At 49.7% G+C, this 20,833-nt stretch overlaps 1 protein-coding gene and 1 pseudogene across 1 annotated transcript in view; one reads left to right on the forward strand and one right to left on the reverse strand.

Moving 5' to 3' along the window:
- The window catches only part of HPX (hemopexin), a 59,628-nt gene that overhangs the window by 37,124 nt on the left and 1,671 nt on the right, over positions 1-20,833 (forward strand). Inside the window, exons 8-9 of the mRNA XM_069640520.1 lie at positions 14,443-14,573; positions 17,297-17,441. Of these exons, the coding sequence (XP_069496621.1) occupies positions 14,443-14,573; positions 17,297-17,441 (276 nt within the window). The remainder of the gene's footprint in view (positions 1-14,442; positions 14,574-17,296; positions 17,442-20,833) is intronic.
- On the reverse strand, positions 18,523-19,665 carry LOC138528817 (actin, cytoplasmic 1 pseudogene; annotated as a pseudogene).

The following is a 20,833-nucleotide window of genomic DNA, read 5'->3' on the forward strand; positions in this document are numbered from 1 at the left end:
GCAAACAGATTGAAACAGATTGAAACCACTGATAAGTGCCCTGATTCATCATGACCAGACAGGATATGTCCCTCAGCGGAGCATCTCTGATAATCTCAGGAGATAGCACCATGTTATAGATCAGACCGCTGGAAGCTCCCAAGAATTGGCGATAGTCTCATTAGATGCAGTCAAGGCTTTTGACTCTGTTAAATGGTCCTGGCTACTAGCAGTCGTAAAGAAGTTTTGGATAGGACTGGTGTATCTGCAATGGGTGAAAATATTGTATAGTGCACCGATTGCCAGAGTCCGGACAGGGCAGGTGATATCGAAAAGGTGGATGCTAGGCAGGGGAACTAGACAGGGCTGCCCTTGGTCCCCGATGCTGTTTATTCTAGCGCTGGAGCCCCTGGCGGCATACCTCAGATATCAATATGGGGAGGTGGGCATCACAACGAAAGGTGGACAGCACTTGATATCACTGTATGCAGACGTCATGCTGTTGTACTTAGCTACCCTGAAGAAAACTTACAATATATATTAGAGGTACTAGATCGATATGCACTAATATCGGGTATAACGGTAAACCCACGGAAGTCCATGATATTCCCATTAGGGAGATATATAGGAACGGCTCAAGATAGGTTACCGGTGTTACAGATTGAATGGGCGGTAGACACCTTCAGATACCTGGGGATAAATGTATATCACAAGGTTGAAGATGAACACAGAAATAATACAGAGCAAGCAGTAGAAAGGATTCAACACAGTAAGACATTCTGGACAAGGTTGCCCCTAACCATGATGGGGAAAATGGCATTGCTGAAAATGATAGTATTGCCCAGGCGCTACACAACTTTGCAAATGTCCCGTACCTGATACCTAAACACTATTTTAGTAAACTCCACAACATGAATAGAGGGTTCATCTGGTATATCTGGCATAATACTAGGAATCGGGTAGCCCTATGGAAATTACAAAATGCACATGATCGGGCGGGTATTAAACTACCCAATTTTGAGGTGTATTACCTAGCGGGCCAATTACAATATGTAGCTAGATGGCTCTCCGAAGAAAGCACCTCGGAGTCCAGACTATTGAGGGCGGAATGTACACCATATTTCTTAAATGAATGGATGTGGGACGGAAGGGAAGGAAGATCTGGCATAGGTCTTGTGTAATGCTGGGAAGCCGGACACCGTTCTCCCCGCAGGTCCCTCTGGTGACATTAAAGGGGGTAGATGACCATTTGAGACGCGCTATAAGGGAACACTGGGAGCCGGTAGGGGTGACAACAGTCGGGGATGTGTGGCAAGGAGATGGCAGAATAGAGTTTGACAGCTTAAGCGAGGACACAGGCCTACATAGCAAGCAGTATATCACATATGTGAGGTTGATGGCAACGCTAAAAAAGACGTGGTTAGAAGTAGAACTGACCCAGCAGCCAGATGAGGCTATAGAGATGTTCCGAACGCTGTCAGATGGGGGTCATGAGGTCTCCAGAATTTACGAAATACTGATGTCTAAAGTGGCAAGGGAGGTGGTTCAGATGATGCGGGACTGGGAAGAGGAAAGTGGGGAAACAATAAGTGATGGGCTATGGGAAAGGGCACAAGGGTACCACAAAAAAGTGTCGAGGAACGCCCGATTACAACAGATTCAATTGTATATTACTCATAGAGCATATATGACCCCTAAGAGAATTGCAAAGTTCACAAATGCTGCTACACAGCAATGCTCGAAATGTGGGGTAGAAAATGCCGGGATGGTAGACATGTTCTGGACTTGCCCCGAAATTGCGAGATACTGGAGGGAAATACCAGATCGACTGGCTTCCAAAGGGATTGAACTAGTGGTAGACTCCTTGTGGGCATGCATGATGGGGGGCTTCGCTAGACCGCGCAAACTCAAGCACGTGTGCAAACTCAAAGCCCTGGCCTATATTTTAGCAAAAAGAAGGATAGCCATGGGATGGAAAGCTCAGGCGAGACCCAATGTAGATACCTGGTGGAGGGACCTTCTGCAGTGGGCCGAGGCTGAAACGGTGATCTGGAGGGAGGCAGCATGTAGAGGGGGAGAAGAGGAAACAGAATCGCTGATGGCGTGGCAGCATCTGATTGCATCTCTGACGGGTCTGGGACCCGAAGAATTGGACACGGATAGCTCCCTGGATTATGGAGAAGAAGAGACAATTGTGAACTAGTGCACCGTGTTGGCCTTTTTACAGCGACTTTAAAGAGGGGGAGGGGAAGAAAATGCGGGGTGGTGGGGTTTGAGTAGTTTATGCACCATGTTAAGGCGCACTGTTTGTTTGTTTTGAAACTAATAAAATGTTTACCAAAAAAAATATATATGTTTTGGCATATTTGTGGCTTATGCCACAAAGCGCCAAATCCCAAAAAGGATCTAGTGTAGCAATGCGCTGCTCTGCAGCCATGTTGACCCAGGAACTCAATTGATCTGAAGTCTGGCCGCAACGGGTAACGCACCTTGGATGGTTTGAGGCCCTCATCTTTCTAGGACTCGGGTTTTCCAATGACTGTGTCTTGCTTTTGACAAAGACTATGGGTCGCATTACACGGACGGTAAAATACCGGCACCGCCTTGGAGGAAAGGGGAATTACCGCCCTATTCCCCCTTCCCCCATTGCCCTTCCCCATTCCCATTTTTGCCCCATAGGGCATAATGGGAAAGGGGAAGGTGCTAATTACGGCACCGCAAATTGTGGTACCGTAATTAGCTCCCTGGTTCCTTTGCGGGTTGGTTTTTAACACCTCCAAAAAGCAGGCGTTAAAGTCTCCAACCCTCAAAGGGACCTCGTAATCAGGCGGTAAGGGTTAACGGTCACCGGTACCATTAACGGTGACCGTTAACCCTTACCGCCGTCTGTGTAATGAGGCCCTATCTATTCCTTGCAAGCTTTGGTCAGCCATGGAGGCCCGTTCTATCCATGACCGCGGGCAGCCCTTTACTCCTTTAAAATGCAAGAGGGAAAAGCAAAAAAACACTCTCCTTCTCCTTAAATGCGTCCTATCTGTGGAATAAATTACAATGCAGATCACACCGGCCCCCTCCACTCTTTACTTCAGGAAAGACTTGAAGACCCTATCCGTCAAAGAGCATTAAGCCAATCAACCATTCTTCTCACCTCTGGAGCTCACCCACTCCCCTTTTTTCTCCTCCTCTCCATCATCGCTGTTACTTTACCCTCATCATCCCTGAGTTTTGGCCCCTTCTCAGCACTCTCGCTTCTTCATCCCCTTCAGTGACTTACTATTTCCATAACTACCCATTCTTCCTCCACTTTGCACTTCTCTATTACAGTGGACCCCACATCTTCTCCTCTGTGTTTCCTTTTCCACCTCCCCGCTTTCTTCTTCCCCCTTTAGCCTTACCATCAAACTGGGTGCTGGAAGTGCATGCCAGTGTTCTGAGAGTTAATGATTTAACTGGAGCTGTTAACTGGCTACTGGTATAATACAAATATCTTAAGCAGGTCTGCCTTCAGCCACTCGACGTATAAGCATTATGCAAGTCCTGTTCAAAACAAGTATTGGGAAAGCCAACAGTTTGGTTTGTGTATAAGTATTAGGCAATTGTCAAGCACTGCTATTATATGCTCCGGTTCCTTTTTTAATTTTGGGTGAATTCTGGCATGCTAACTTTGCCAAAGTATTCCGGACTATCCTTCTTTGGGAAGTGAAGGCAAAAGTACTTTCTTAAATTGACAGAGCTCCCATTCTTGCAAGAATGCTTGTCATATTGTGGTGCAGACTCACGTCCTTCACACGCTGCCTCCACAATCGAACGATTACGTTTATTTTTACCCTAAACTCGAGCGACACCCCCCGCTTCTTCACCCCTACTGACCAACATAAAACTATACTCCCCTACATCACCCGTGTAGAGAACATTCCACGCATTTGGAAATCGTTTCTTCCCAGGGAGGCGGGTATGTCTCGGTTCTGGATCCATATCTGTGGACTGTGCTTTCCGCCCTTCTTGTGGAAATTGAACTAAGCAGCATTCTTTAAAAAATAATCGCAGTTAGCCTGGCTCTTTAAACACACGCTGTTAGTGTCATCTCTTGCCTTTCCCTTAATTCCCCCTCTCCCCCTCTCCTTTCTCTGCACTTGCACACTCTAAATGCTCACAAGGCCTAGTAGGTGCGTCGTTATCCTCCTGTGTATTCGTTGTTTTCTATCCCATATCTCTCCCCCCCCTTGCCCTGTGGGCGCTTTGAAACACAATTTACTTGTTGTATAAGCGGCTAACAAATGCACAATATGTAAAGTAATTAAATAAATGGGCAAGGGCCTCATTCCGACTTTGGAGGTAACCACGCTGCTATTTGCGGCATGGCTGCCTCCAAAATCGTTCCAACTCCGCCCTGGTGAATGGAGTAATTACTGGTCCATTCCAAGGTTGGAGGGACTGGTAATTCCCCATTCACCAGGGCCCTTCCCCATTCCCATTTGAGACCCCATAGGGCTCAATGGGAATGGGGAAGGCGCTAATAACGGTACCGTAAATTCCGGTACCGTTATAGCACTAAAGTCCCTTTGCGGGTCCTATCCTTAACGCCTGCTAGAAGCAGGCGTTAAGGAAGGACCCGCAAAGGGAACTCGTAGAAGGGCGGTGAGGGTTTAACGGCACCGGTCTCGTTACCGGTGACCGTTAACCCTTACCGCCCTACTCGGAATAAGGCCCCATGTGTTGTATATGGGTCTGACTCTATCCCCCTGACTCTGCAGCCTTTTGGCATCTAAAGTCACCCCACCTGTTGGGGGTCACTGGGTGCCCCCATGCGTGCCCGTGAGCCCCTCCACCCACAGACTCAGGCCAGACACGTCTGTGTGCTTCGGGCTCCCCGGTCGCTCTGACGCGGCCGGGAACGCCCCGTTTATTTAAGACACACGCGGCGACGTGCAACGCCACACTCCTCCAACAACAGACACTTCCAAAAATTGCACTGCACACAACATAACAATTACAAACTCAGAGCCCATGCCCCTTTAATGTCAGCCTCCCGATTCCCCTTACTCCGGAACACAGTCAATCGGCCCCAGCACATAGTCTCCGAGATAGGCAGGTCTCCCTCGCCCAGCCCTCTGGGGGTACCTCCCGCCTACCTCAGCCGCAGGATTCCCAGCTGCTCCAGTGCCTCGTTCTGGCGACCCCACGAGTTCCCCCCGGGGGTATCTTCATCCGGGAGGACAGTCTCATCCGGGTCAGGCGGGAGCTCAGCTCGAGAGTCCCCCAGTTTCTTAAAGAAGCTCACATTTCGAGTGACGGCCGACTTCCCGTCTGAGGCCGTTACCATCGATCCCTTTACTGCCACCACGTCCAGCGGCTCCGGTTCATATGGGAGCGAGAGTTTTCCGTGGGGATGCCGATTCCTGATCAGCACTTCGTCGCCCGGTTCCAGCCGCTGCGGACGAAGACCCCGCCGTATGTTCTCTTGATGTGTCCTTGCCTGTCGCTCCGCTTCCACCCGTTGGTCATCTATTACGCCGGGTTCCTTTTCATGTACCTCCGGGAGGAGACCTCGGGGGCACCTTCGGAACAGGACTTCAGCCGGGGCCACCCCCGTCGAGGCGTGTGGGGTGGTGCGGTACACTCTCAAAAACTGGTATAGCGCCCGCTGGAGGGGCTGGCCCTGTCCCTGGGCTATCCGGAATGTTTTGTTCAATGTCCTCATCAGCCTCTCCGCGTCCCCGTTCGCACGGGGCCACAGCGGGGACACCTTCCGGTGCGCCACTCCACAGCTCTCCAGAAATTCCGAGAACCTAGCGCTCTGGAACGGGGACCCATTATCCGAGCACAGAGTCACGGGAAACCCATGGGTGGCAAAGATTTTCTCCACAGCGCCCACCACGTGCTCAAATGCCACCGACTCGACGAATTCCACCTCAGGGTATCGGGAGTATTCATCCACAATGGCCAGGAAGTGAGTGCCTACGGCCGTGGATCCGAAGTCCGCATGTACGACCTCCCACGGCCGGGTCCTTTGTGGCATTACTTCGATTTCAGGCTCCCGCTGGACTGGGGAGGCCGCCTGGCACCACACACAGGCCGCTACGAAGTCGTCCACTTTTTTTTCTAGCTCGGGAAACCACACCTTCAGCCTCAGTCTCGCTTTCGTCTTGGCGGCCCCTTGGTGTCCCTGGTGTGCCAGGTTGATGACTTCATGGACCTTGGAGCCCGGCACCACCAGGCGATCGCCCCGCAGCAGCAGGCCCGACTCCGTGAAGGACAGTTCGTCCTTTACCTTCCAGAGTTGCTCGAGGGTCACTTTAGCTTCTTGAGTGCGCCCTGCCACCAATTCCAGCACGGACTTCCAGGACCCCGACCGCATCGAGCTCCTCAAGATGCGGAAACACTCGTCGTTGGCCGCAGCACTCTCCAGTTCGGGTAGCGGCATTGCGTTGGGGGTGGCACCCTCTACCACCATCCTGACGTGGTCATCGGCTTCCTCAGCACACGAGTCTTGTGCGGGTCCTCCACCGCCCACCGGGTGCCTGGACAGGTAGTCAGCCGCATTGTTGGCACCCGGCCGGTAGATCAGGGTGACGCTATACTCCAGAAGGGCCAACATCCACCTCTCGATTCTGGCTGGTGGTTTTGAAGATGATCCGGCCATGATCGGAAGCAGCGGCTTGTGGTCCGTTACCACTGTCACGGGTCTCCCCAGCACATAAAGCCGAAAATGCCGACAGCCCCACAAGACAGCCAGGGCCTCGCGTTCAATCTGCGAGTATCTCTGTTCGGTCTCGGAGAGGGCTTTGCTGGCATATGCCACTGGCCTTATCCCCCCATCTCTGCCCACTTGGGTGAGCACAGCACCGAGGCCAAACGGGCTGGCGTCCACCACAATCTCGGACTCCAGGGCGGGGTCAAAAAAAGCCACGGTATCATCTGCTGTCAGGGCGCCTTTGATGTCCTTGAACGCCGACTGTTCCAACGGGCCCCACTGCCAGGTGGTATCCTTTTTCGTCAGGGCCCTCAGAGGCTCCGACCTCGAGGCGAGATTCCTGATGAAGCGCCCACAGTATGTTACCATTCCCAGGAAGCTCCGCACATCTGACGCCGACTCAGGGGGGCGCGCGGTCCTGATGTCCTGGACCTTCCTGGGGTCCGGAGATACACCGCCCTCCTTGAAGATGAAACCAAAGAACTCAATGGTCGGGCGGAGGAACTCGCACTTGTCCTTGTGGAGAGTGAGCCCCAGCGACTGCAGCCTCTCGAGGGTCTTGGCCAGACGTTTCAGATGTTCAAGTTCAGTCCTGGCAAAGACCAGAATGTCGTCACTAATGTTTAGGACGCCCTCCAGGTCTGCGAGAGCGCCTCGGATCAAGTTCTGAAATACCTCGGCTGCTGACGACACTCCGAAACTCAGCCGCTTGTATCGATAGAGCCCCCTGTGGGTAGTGAAGGTTGTAATGTATCGGGACTCTGGGTGGAGGACAACTTGGTGGTATCCAGCTCGTAAGTCCAACTTAGAGAAGAACCGGGCCCCCTGCACTTCAGCAATGATGTCATCGATTGTCGGGGTCAGGTGTCGTTCTCTCCTGATGGCCTTGTTGGGCAGCCTCATGTCCACACAGATCCGGACGGAGTCCGGCTGTTTTGGTTTCCTCGCCACTACGATAGGGGATACCCATGGTGTGGGGCCCTCCACCTTTTCGATTATATCCAGGTTCACCAGGTTGTCTAGTTCCCTGTCCACCTGGTCCCTTAGATGAAAAGGGATCTGCCTGTGTTTCAGAGCCACGGGCTGCACCGACTCATCAATGTGGAGCCTCACGGGGTCACCATTCATTCTCCCAATCCCTTTAAAGATGTCAGCATATTTGTCCAGCAGATGGTTGATGTCCTCTAAGTAGACTGAGTACGCGAAGCTCACTATGCCAAGAGCCTCTCAACAGGGTGTTGCTGCTCACCGGAGTCACGTAGAAGCGGGCCTTGATCTTCGACCCGTCATGCTCCACCTTGGCGACAAACGCACCGTCCAGTGGCAGGGGCTCCCGCCCACCAAATGCAAAAATGCGGGCTCTCGGCGTCACCAGCCTCGGGGGTGGGTTGAGCGCGGCATAATGTCCTCTCGCCATTACGTTGACTGAGGCCCCCGTGTCGACCAGCACCGGGACCGGCGAGCAGTTCACCTCCACGACGCATCTCGGCTGTCTCCTGCTCCTCCCCTTGAGGACTTCCATGCTGGAGACGAAGAAGACATTCTCCTCATCCTCTTCCTCCGCTTCTTCCGCCGGCGTCTCCTCTCCCGCCTGTTCCACCTGAGCTACATTGGGCGGGCGGTTTTGGCGAGGGGTCCACAGACGAGGTTGTCCTCTCGGAATCAGTACAGGCAGGGTCGCCCTGCACACCCTCGAGAAGTGGTCGGGCACCCCACAGCGTCCGCAGATCTTTCCTATTGCCATGCACTCAGACGAGTGGGGGAGGTCATAGCCGCACTTCTGGCATAACTCCACTGGCTTACCAGCTCTGTCTCTGGGAGCCCCACCGGGCCTTCGCACCCCTCTGCCGCCTCGCCAGACAGCGCACACCTCTTCCGGCCTCGCTGCGCGGGATCCGGCCTCCATCTTGTTGGCACGGGCCTCCGCCACCTCATGGCACCGCCCGAGCTCCAGGATTCTGGGCAGGGTGAGTCCGGGCTCTCTCAGGACCTGTCGCCTCAACTTGCCAGATGAACATGCCTGGATTAGCATGGTCCTCATCATATCCTCCGCATCCCCCCACGCACACCCTTGGGATAGGTGGCGCAGGCGGCCATAGAAGGTGTCGAGTGTTTCATCCTCCTTTTGTCTGGCCGACAGCATGACGAACCTCTCATAGTCCACGTTGGCAAGGGGAATGAAATGCGCGAGGAGGACGGCTTTGGCTTGGTCATAGGAGTTGTCCACCGGAGTTAACGACTCAAATATCTCCTGTACAGCTGCTCCGGCCGAATACAGCATCGTAGCCACCCTGCTGTCATTGTCCATGACCTGGGCGGCCCGAAAGTACATGTCCAGCCGTCCGATCCATCTTCTCCATCGGGGGCCCAGGCTGGACGGAGGACCCGTAGCGTCAAACTCCGGAATGGGCTGCAAGGCCGCTTGCGCCCTGGCTTGGGCCATGGCCAGGGGTGGTGGTTGGTTCGGGGGAAGAGCGGCACCAACCGTGGGTGTAGGCAGCCCAGACGTCGCAGGATGTGGGGTTGGCTGTGGGGGATTCTGTTGAAACAAATCTGCCAGGCCTTCGTCCTACGAATCCTCCGAGGTCGTGGCAGTCGCACCCTCCAGGGCGCCGAAATCACTCATAGGCCCAAGCGCACAGGCACCCTCGTTCTAGTCCTGAGGGCCGCAACTTGCACCTCTCCCCACACTGCCACCACCCTCGTGATGATGAAAGGGTTAAAGAAGCTACCTTGAGGCGTCTCGTTCCAACGTGGATCTCAGGAGCGGGTATGCCATCACCCACGTGATGATGAAGGGGTTGAAGAGGGTCCTTGAACCAAATGTTCCAAAAATTGAGCTTCAAAAATGGAGTGGGCTGAGAAGGCCCAGCCACCTCAGTCCATCTTCCAGCTACCACACGACGTTACAGACTGAAAATTGGCCAAAACATCAAAATTCAGGCATGGGCCTGCGGGTTAGGCTGCCCGCAGTCAGCAAATCCAAAAATTGGGCTTGGATGGCCTTCCGACTCCAAACCGGAGCTTTCGGAAGTTCCTCAGCCACGTGCGCAAGATGGCCGCCAGCCGCGTGTATGGTCCGCGGCCACAGCGTGAGACGAAACATCTGCGGATGTTTCGTCGTCGGAGAAAAATTATCCGGGATCGCTCTCACCGCCGGGCCCGGGCATCCAACACTCGTCGCCACTGTTGGGGGTCTCTGGGTGCCCCCATGCGTGCCCGTGAGCCCCTCCACCCACAGACTCAGGCCAGACACGTCTGTGTGCTTCGGGCTCCTCGGTCGCTCTGACGCGGCCGGGAACGCCCCGTTTATTTAAGACGCACGCGGCGACGTGCAACGTCACGTCGCCGCGTGCGCGTCTCCCTCACGGGGCAACGCCACACCACCTAAGACATCATGACATCAAGAAGGGGATTTACTGGGCACGAATCCCATCTGTGAACTCTAAGGGCCTGATTCACAGAAGTGTTTTATAATGGCGCAATCCCATAGAAAAACGCCCTGTCAACCAGACCCTACATATGTAGGCCAGCATAAGGCAGCAACCTTGGCATATTTCAACATGAGAAGGTCACATTGCTGGAAGTTAGTGGGTACGCTACCATTAAGTGCTGGCACGAATGTCAATCAGATTTCTGTAGTTACACACTCAGACATTGCACTGGTAGTCTTGGGTGTTCAGGGGGTATTTTCAATGGGACAATTTCACCAAAATCATAGGGGTAGCAGAAAAAACATCAGATGTCTCTTGACACCTAAATGGCACCCAACGGCTTCGTCTTTCAACCTGAAGATGGGCCAGAGTGTTTTCTGCAACAATCTTTAACTCCTTCAGTGCTGAGGCTAAAAACATTTACATGCTAATTTACATTTGAAGTCCTGGTTTTACGAATGTTTGAGCCCGCAACATAATACATTGTGGTGATAGCAGTCACAAAGGGTACCGAAAACAAAAACAATTGCCTTTAAACGGACTTGTCAGACTGGACAATCCACAGGGGCTGAGAGCATGACTATAGTAAGAGTAACTGCTATGAAAACCATGAAACAGGACTTCTCCTGCTACCCCACCACTGGCTGGAATACCGGCCTGGTTGCCATCAGGACCCTGCCAATGCTCCTGCAGTTCAGGAAGAAACTTAAGACCCGGCTCTTCAGGGAATTCCTACGGGTCACTTAGGGACTGGCATTCCTAGGTATCAACCACCTCTGTAAAATGGGATATCAAAGCTACTATACCCTGAAATATGCCCTGCCACCAAATTCTGTCAATTCCAAATTATTTACATACAGCTCTCCTGCTTAGTAGCTCGGTGTTCGCTATATAAACCCAAACGCAAATATGAAATACAACTGCTAGTCCGGGCTACCCCAAATCACATGTCTTACCTATCACAAAACATTATTATAAGATCACATATTTATTTAATGCCTAATACCGAATTAATCCCAGATTTAAAACTTCAATAATAGGTGTTATTACTATCCAGTGTAATGGTAATCAGTGTATCACCATCAAAGAGATGACGTGGCATTGAGCCTCCTGGCTTTCAAACCTATATGCTGCAGGCTCGACACAAAGGTGTGGTGTGAGTTTCAAAATGCTGAGCTATCCTTCCAGCTTTGGAACAGCTTTGCCTCGTGGTGCTATCTGATTTTATTGCAGGCTATAGGTTAGACCAAGAAGCAAAGTGGTTATTGTATTGGTTGGGAAGTTAACCCCACGGAGAAGCCTGTTTGTGCTGGGTGCCTCCACCCTTTTTCCATTGGTTGCTCATCACCAAGACTTGACATTCCCATTGCATATATTTTCAGGTTACAGCTGCACCTCAACCCGTGAATGCCCACTTAAAGTGAAGCATCAATCTCTGTGAACTCCCAGAACTCCCCCTAAATTCAAGTTGGTGTCACCCTAACACTTGGAGACGAACCATCACTCTCCATGAAATCCCAGAACTCTCCCGTTATTCAAGCTGGTGTCACCATAACATTTGGAGATGTGAGCATCAGTCTCCATGAAATCCCAGAACCCTCCCTATACTAAAGCTGATGCCACCCTAACACTTGCAGATGGGAGCGTCGGTCTCCATGAAATCCCAGAACTCTCCCCATACTCAAGCTGATGCCACCCTAACACTTGGAGACGGGAGCATCAATCTCCATGAAACCCCAGAACTCTCCCTATACTCAAGCTGATGCCACCCTAACACTTGCAGAGGGGAGCATCAGTCTCCATGAAACCCCAGGTCTCTCCCTATATTCAAGCTGGTGTCACCCTACCACTTACAGATGGGAACGTCAGTCTCCATGAAATCCCAGAACTCTCCCTAGCTGTTGCCACCCTAACACTTGGCGACGGGAGCATCAATCTCCATGAAACCCCGGAACACTTCCTATATTTAAGATGGTGTCACCATAGCACTTGGAGATGAGGGCATCAGTCTCCATGACATCCCAGAACGTTCCCTCTATTCAAGCTGGTGTCACCATAACACTTGGTAACAGGAGCATCAATCGCCATGAAACCCCAGAACGCTCCTTTTTTCAAGCTGGTGTCACCCTAACACTTGGAGACGGAACCATCACTCTCAATGAAATCCCAGAACTCTCCCGTTATTCTAGCTGGTGTCACCATAACATTTGGAGATGTGAGCATCAATCTCCATGAAATCCCAGACCTCTCCCTTTATTCAAGCTGGTGTCACCCTAACACTTGCAGATGGGAGCATCAGTCTCCATGAAATCCCAGAACTCTCCCTAGCTGATGCCACCATAACACTTGGAGACGGGAGCATCAATCTCCATGAAACCCCAGAACTCTTCCTATATTTAAGATGGTGTCACCATAGCACTTGGAGATGAGGGCATCAGTCTCCATGACATCCCAGAACGTTCCCTCTATTCAAGCTGGTGTCACCATAACACTTGGTAACAGGAGCATCAGTCTCCATGAAATCCCAGAACTCTTTGTATATTCAAGCTGGTGTCACCATAACACTTGGTAACAGGAGCATCAATCGCCATGAAACCCCAGAACGCTCCTTTTTTTTCAAGCTGGTGTCACCTTAGCACTTGGAGACAGGAGTATCAATCCAAATGAAATCCCAGAACTCCCCCTTATTCAATAAGGCGTCACCATAACACATGGAGACAGGAAAATCAATCTCTGTGAAATCCAGGAACTCTCCTCATATTCAAGCTGACGTCACTCTAACATTTGAAGACGGGAGCTTCAATCTCTATGAAATCCCAGAACTCTCCCTATATTCAAGCTGGTGTCACCATAGCACTTGGAGATGAGGGCATCAGTCTCCATGACATCCCAGAACGTTCCCTCTATTCAAGCTGGTGTCACCATAACACTTGGAGACGGAATCATGCCTAGAAACACTTGTGTACAGGCGCGTTATAAATGATATATCATATCATATCATCCTTCTCCATGAAATCCCAGAACTCTCCCTATATTCAAGCTGGTGTCACCATAGCACTTGGAGATGAGGGCATCAGTCTCCAGGACATCCCAGAACGTTCCCTCTATTCAAGCTGGTGTCACCATAACACTTGGAGACGGAATCATGCCTAGAAACACTTGTGTACAGGCGCGTTATAAATGATATATCATACCATATCATCCTTCTCCATGAAATCCAGAGCTCTCGCTATATTGAAGCTGGTGCCACTATAACGCTTGGAGACGGAATCATGCCTAGAAACACTTGTGTACAGGCGCGTTATAAATGATATATCCTATCATATCATCCTTCTCCATGAAATCCCAGAGCTCTCGCTATATTCAAGCTGGTGTCACTATAACGCTTGGAGACGGAATCATGCCTAGAAACACTTGTGCACAGGCGCGTTATAAATGATATATCATATCATATCATCCTTCTCCATGAAATCCAGAGCTCTCGCTATATTGAAGCTGGTGCCACTATAACGCTTGGAGACGGAATCATGCCTAGAAACACTTGTGCACAGGCGCGTTATAAATGATATATCATATCATATCATCCTTCTCCATGAAATCCCAGAACTCTCCCTATATTCAAGCTGGTGTCACTATAACACTTGGAGACGGAATCATGCCTAGAAACACTTGTGTACAGGCGTGTTATAAATGATATATCATATCATATCATCCTTCTCCATGAAATCCCAGAACTCTCCCTATATTCAAGCTGGTGTCACTATAACACTTGGAGACGGAATCATGCCTAGAAACACTTGTGTACAGGCGCGTTATAAATGATATATCATATCATATCATCCTTCTCCATGAAATCCCAGAACTCTCCCTATATTCAAGCTGGTGTCACTATAACACTTGGAGACGGAATCATGCCTAGAAACACTTGTGTACAGGCGCGTTATAAATGATATATCATATCATATCATCCTTCTCCATGAAATCCCAGAACTCTCCCTATATTCAAGCTGGTGTCACTATAACACTTGGAGACGGAATCATGCCTAGAAACACTTGTGTACAGGCGCGTTATAAATGATATATCCTATCATATCATCATTCTCCATGAAATCCCAGAACCCTCCCTGTATTCAAGCTGGTGTTACTATAACACTTGGAGACGGAATCATGCCTAGAAACACTTGTGTACAGGCGCGTTATAAATGATATATCCTATCATATCATCATTCTCCATGAAATCCCAGAACCCTCCCTGTATTCAAGCTGGTGTCACCCTAACGCTTGGAGGCGGGACCATTAATGTACATACTTATTTATGTTTTGCCTCTTTTTTAGGTGGCTGGTACTTCCGCATGGATTCCAAGCGAGACGGCTGGCACGCATGGTCCATAGGAAGCACCTGGAAGGGGCTCAAAGGGACGGTCGATGCAGCCTTCAACTGGGAAAATAAGATGTACTTCATCCAGGTGAGACCCCCCTGCCTTTGGCTCGACCAATAAGAGTGCTTTAGGTCGTACCTTTTCACAATGGGGGATGCTTCTTTGTGGGGACGATCAGCGCTCCCGGTCCATCATTTCTGTGCTCCTTAGTGGGTGCATTACTATTACATTTGTAGAGTATTCCAGTCACACATGAGAGCAACCACACACCCTAGGAATGATGCGTTTACGCAAGATCGGGGGTTTGTGTCGGCGAAGGCTGTTGTGGTGCCCGACAACTCTTCTTCTGGGACATGGACTCGCAGCTTTATCAGCACTTTCTATGGCATATATCAAGTACCGTACATTGCTGAGCCATACATGTTTGCCCATAAAAGGGACATTTGGTTTCTAGAAATAACAAAACATGCAAATGATATAGGTGCATACAGGCTATATGTTCTGTGGAGTTCGCGAGTTAAGCTTCTTTAACTTGCCCACCACCCGCACTGCTCATGACGTCACAAGGCCTGCCCATTGACATGGAAAAGTCACCCTTAAAGATCTTCTCTACAATCCATTTGGGATTTCCTTTCTGCTGGCCCTCACATCAAGGATCAGTCCAGGGGCCCACTGTGTTTTGTTCCAAATAACCAAAAGTGCCTGCATGTTGGGCATGATGGCATGTGTGGCGTCATGAGCAGGTCATAATGGACAAGGCTTGCAACACTCTCCACTGGAGACCACCAAGCTATCAATTCCATCCACTTGGCATGGCCTGCAACCATGCCCAGAAGACACTCTTCCCAGGTTCCTTCAAGAACCCAATGTGCCCACTGGGCATGAGCTGCAGCTATACCCAGTGGACAAGTTCCCTGAGAGATATAACTGGGCCTTGTCCAAGACACCTCCAAGATAGCATATATACCAACTGGGCATGGTCTGCACCCATATATACTAGGAACTTTCTTCTAGCCTCTTCCTGGAGCCCAGTGTAAGCACTGGGCATGGCCTGCCACTATACCCAGTGGTTGGTTTCTCCTGGGCCATGACACACCCCATAGACATCTCATGTACCCACGGAACATGGCTTGCTGCCATGCCTAGTAGACACTGTGCCTGGGCCATGCCCGGTCACCACCTCGGCAACCCATGTGCTCAGCTCAACTGGTTTTCTGTGGGCATCTACAGTCCAGGGCTTATAGTCATAATCTCGAATACAAATATGTCGAAAGTCAAAAAGTCGAAAAAAAAATGTCGAAAACAAAAATGTCGAATTTATTTTTTATGACGTTTTTTTTTCGAAATGGGGGGGTTCCCCCCTCAACCCCCGTTTTTTCTTTTTTTTTTTGTTTTTACCTATTTTTTTTATATAAACTAGAGCCCAAAAAAAAATATCGAAAAAAAAAAATAATTCGACATTTTTTTTTTCGACATTTTTGATTCGACTTTTTTGCCATTCGAAATTTTGTATTCGATATTATGACTGGACACCACAGTCCAGGGCTCAGCCTTTTATTCACGCACTGGACCCTTTCCCTGGCACCCTTGTGACCAATGGGTGTGGCAGCAGGTGGATTTGCCTGTGCCATAGCTATTGCCCATGCCCTAAGCACTGCCTAGGCACCCCAGGTGCCAACTGGGCATGGCTCATTGGACACTTTACTTAGGACATGAACTTCGTAGACCCCCTATGCGCCTATTGGGCGCCACTGTAAATTCTCATCCCCACACCCCCTTCGCCCCCAATGCAAAAGTAGGAAACTTTCCAAAAACATAAAAGTTAAAATTATTTTAGGAAAGTTTTGAGCGGAATCATCAAAATGGTGCCAAAGTTATCAGCACCATAAAATGTGCTCCTATGGGGTGTCCAACTTAACCATAACCACAGTCACTATCGCCAACCCTGCAACAGATAAGAAATGCACCACTTTGAAGGCAGCCACGTGCGATGCACACACTGCTTCCTATACATTTGTGATATTTACACTCAAAGTATGCTGACACACCCGTCACCTCGTTTGAGCATATAGTTTACAGCAACACCGTCAAGGAATACACCACCGCCACAATTGCTGCTGATTTCTTGGCTATGCATTGGTGTTTTGCAGCAGAACTTCAACACTGCACCTACCCTGCAAGACAAGAGCCAACCACACATTGCTACTCATTATTAGGTCGTTCAAATATTGTGGACTTCAACTCCCACGACGCCTTAGCTGCAAAGTCAGCGGCGAAGGATCACGGGGGTTGTAGTTCAAATCATATGGAGGGCCACATAATGAGCAGCCAATGATGCTTCAGTAGGAAGTTGTTGCTGAAGGGTATCCGTCACCCATTGCAATTACATCAGAACAGTAGTAGATATATTAAAGAGTGTCTACCACAAAAGATGAGGACAGTGAGGTCGGAAAAAGGAGCTGAGAAGAGTAAGGGGGGGGCTCTTATTCTGGTGGCTTAATAGTGGATGTGTGCTGGTGGCCCTTTGTTACTCCAGATGACCACGTAGCAACAAGTACTACCTGTTTGACCATATCGTATAACTATAGTTCACATGGGGCAAGAATATATTTGATTATCTCTTATTATGGGGGCTCCCAATGACTGTACATTGGGGGATGGAGGAGTGGGTGTGTAAGCAGAGCATCCACCTGACGTGTGAATAAGGACTGTTTAGTTGTTACTCTGACCCATCATAGGTGGATGCGCGGCTGCGCGCGGGACAGCCTCCACGAGGCAAGTGTAACTCTTTCTTCTTCTTGTGTTTGTAGGGCTCCCAGGTGACCATCTTCCTCTCTGATCAGATCTACTCCATGGTGCAGGGCTATCCCAAACCCCTGCAAGATGAGCTGGGGATGCAACAGGTAGACGCTGCCTTCACCTGTCCTCACTCGTCGGACCTCTATATAATCAAAGGTCAGTGTCAGCTGCTCTTGTCCCATCCTGCCTTCACATCATGGGGCATAACAATCCAGAACTGGGGTAGCCCACTGACCACAGGCAACGTGGGTTCTATTTTGTTCAGGATTTCCTCTTTACCGTTTGCATTGAAAGGTTGATATCATTAGAGCAATTTCTCACATCAACAGAAGAATTTCATTGAACATGAATGCGCTTTCATCTTTTTTTTTTTTGTTTTCCTTTCAACGTGTGCACTTTATTTGAATGGTCTTCAATGAAGTGTACAAGTAGCCCTCCCCACATAATGGCATCACATCTTACTGATGTCAGAAGAGATTGTAATCCTTCAAACACCTCATTGGGGAATAGTCCAATAATGGACCAAAATTGAAAATAAGACCATGGGCCTCATTACACGGTATGCGGTAACCATGGCGCTATTAGCACCATGGTTGCCGCCGGTATTTGACTTTGTCCGCCTTGGTGTATGGCGGAATTACCTACTCCAAGGTGAGCAGTGGTGGTAATTCCCCATTCACCAAGTCACTTCCCCATTCCCATTTTTGCCCCCATAGGGCTCAATGGGAATGGGGAAGGAGCTAATTACGGTACCGCAATTTGCGGAACCGTAATTTGCACCAAGGTCCCTTTGCGGGCCCGTTCCTGGTCGGGTCCTGCAAAGGGACCTCGTAGTAAGGTGGTAAGGGTACCGGTACCGGTAAACCCTTACCGCATTCCGTGTAATGAGGCCCCATGTGTTTAAGGCGAAAGATACAAAAGACTGTTTGGGTAACATAACTTCACATGCAAGCAATACTATCACCAATATATGATTTACGCACAAGCCCCAATAAAACTGGGCAGCCTTCACAGAGGCAACTAATGTCCTATACATATGCATTTGAACAATTTGGAAAGAAAGTGCAATCAAGTCCTTCATGCATTGTAGAACTTGGAATGTTTGCTCCACAATACTGCTTTATCTTCTTTCGGTTCCAGTTTTCAATCCTGAGTCAAGCGCCAAAAACAAGTAAAAAAAGCCATGCCTCATCTTGGTTCTTTTTGCAAAGTTATGTTTGTCAAAGAGCAGCAACAGTCAATTTAGAATACGGTGGACAACTGAAGGCCCAGACGCATCATACTCCTGTTTGCTGATCCACATCTGCTGGAAGGTGGACGAGGATGCCAGGATGGAACCACCAATCCACACAGAGTACTTGCGCTCTGGTGGGGCAATGTTCTTGATTTTCATTGTGCTTGGAGCCAGCGCTGTAATCTCTTTCTGCATTCGGTCTGCAATACCTGGGTACATTGTGGTACCACCAGACAGCACAGTGTTAGCATACAAGTCTTTTCGGATATCAACATCACACTTCATCATTGAGTTGTATGTGGTTTCATGAATAACGCATGACTCCATACCAAGAAAAGATGGCTGGAAGAGGGCCTCAGAGCACCTGAACCTCTCATTGCCAATAGTGATCACTGACCATCAGGCAGTTCATAGCTCTTCTCCAGTGAAGATGAAGAGACAGCAGTGGTCATTTCCTGCTCAAAGTCCAGCGCAACATAGCAGAGCCTCTCTTTGATGTCACGCACAATTTCTCTTTCAGCTGTTGTTGTGAAGCTGTAGCCCCTCTTAGTCAGGATCTTCATGAGTTAGTCCGTCAGATCACGACCATCTAAGTGAAGACGCAAGATGGCATGCGGCAGGGCACAACCTTCGTAGATGGGTACTGTGTGGGTGACACCATCACCAGAGTCCATCACAATACCAGTGGTACGTCCAGAGGCATACAGGGACAACACAGCCTGTATGGCCACATACATTGCCTGGAGTGTTGAAGGTCTCAAACATGATCTGGGTCATCTTTTCTCTGTTGGCCTTAGGGTTCAGGGGAGCTTCTGTAAGAAGCACGGGATGTTCTTCTGGAGCAACACGAAGTTCGTTGTAGAAGGTCTGGTGCCAGATCTTCTCTATATCATCCCAGTTGGTGACAATACTGTGTTCAATGGGGTACTTCAAGGTCAGGATACCTCTCTTGCTCTGAGCTTCATCACCAACGTAGCTGTCTTTCTGGCCCATGCCAATTATTACACCCTGATGTCTTGGGCAACCCACAATGGATGGGAAGGCAGCACAAGATTCATCGTCTCCAGCGAAGCCAGTCTTGCACACACCAGATCCATTGTCGACAACGAGTGCAGCAATATCATCATCCATGTTTATCTGTTGGTGGGGCGGTGGATTCAGGGAGATGTGGAACAAGCTCGTTGCTTGGTTACAAGGCTGGTGAGGAAGCTCAGAGCAACTGCCGCTTTCATCTTTTGACGAAGAAGCATGGGGTGCCCGCTGACCTTTGGGGTGGGGGGTCTGTATCAGTTTGGATCCGTGTGGGAGAAGGTCTTGTGTATCCTGGTAATCAAGGGACCAGTGGGCAGGGAGTGAGGTGGATCCATCAGCAGATCGCAAACAATAAGGGGAGTCTGAAAGAGTAGGAAGAGCCAATAGCTAGTCGGTGTTGAAGAGATTTAAATTCAAACACGTGGATCTTAAAGTACGCAGGAGAAGGGCACCACAGAGCCAGCAGGGGGCTCCGCACAGCAACGGTACTGTTGCCACTGCTAGGGTCTCATTTACACCATTGTAGACTCCTGAACCTAAAGTCGCTGGCACCATGAAGTACCCCAGGCCTAGCAAATTCTTAAAAATCCCACTAGACCTGCAGGGCGAGTTCCTCATTTTACATACTCGACCTAAGAGGAATGCACTTGCCCCAAGGTGACTGGTGACAAAATATTTACCAGTGCTTTTTGTAAAATGGTGCACGTCGCCATAAGCACACTTCATATTTGCTGCAGTGCTGTCAAGCATGCACAATAAAACCTATATTTCCCATCTACTGCAAACAAAGTGTGTTTGCGGTAAATGAAAAATAAGTTTCTAACATCCCCATACTTGCCGGCAAAGTCGAGTATCAGGGAAATGGTACTCGCCCTGCATAAAAATGACTTGCCAGTGCTAGTGGGCTAGTAGATTTTGCTAACTCTGTACCCTCATGCTAATTACAGTCTATCACTGCACAGGATTCAAGAGCATGCAGTTGGCACTATAAACAACTACATTGGGCATCACACACTATGGAACCCAGAGCATCAGATAAAATGGGTCTCGCTTTAAATGGCACAATAGAAACACATGTTTCTACATGGACATCCCTGCCACTGTACCACACCATGCCGCTGGCACTTCAGTATTCTTTCTATGCTATAGCATGAGTGCAATGATAATCTCAAATCAAATGATTCAGGGCACCGACTAGTATGGGTCTAGCCAGAGTTCTTCAACCTTTGGGTCCCCAGTTGCCCTGGACTAAAACTCCCATCAGCCCTAGCCAGCATACTCA

The sequence above is a fragment of the Ambystoma mexicanum genome, chromosome 7q (genome assembly GCF_040938575.1).
Source record: "Ambystoma mexicanum isolate Mex_15411 chromosome 7q, UKY_AmexF1_1, whole genome shotgun sequence".
Taxonomy (NCBI): domain Eukaryota; kingdom Metazoa; phylum Chordata; class Amphibia; order Caudata; family Ambystomatidae; genus Ambystoma; species Ambystoma mexicanum.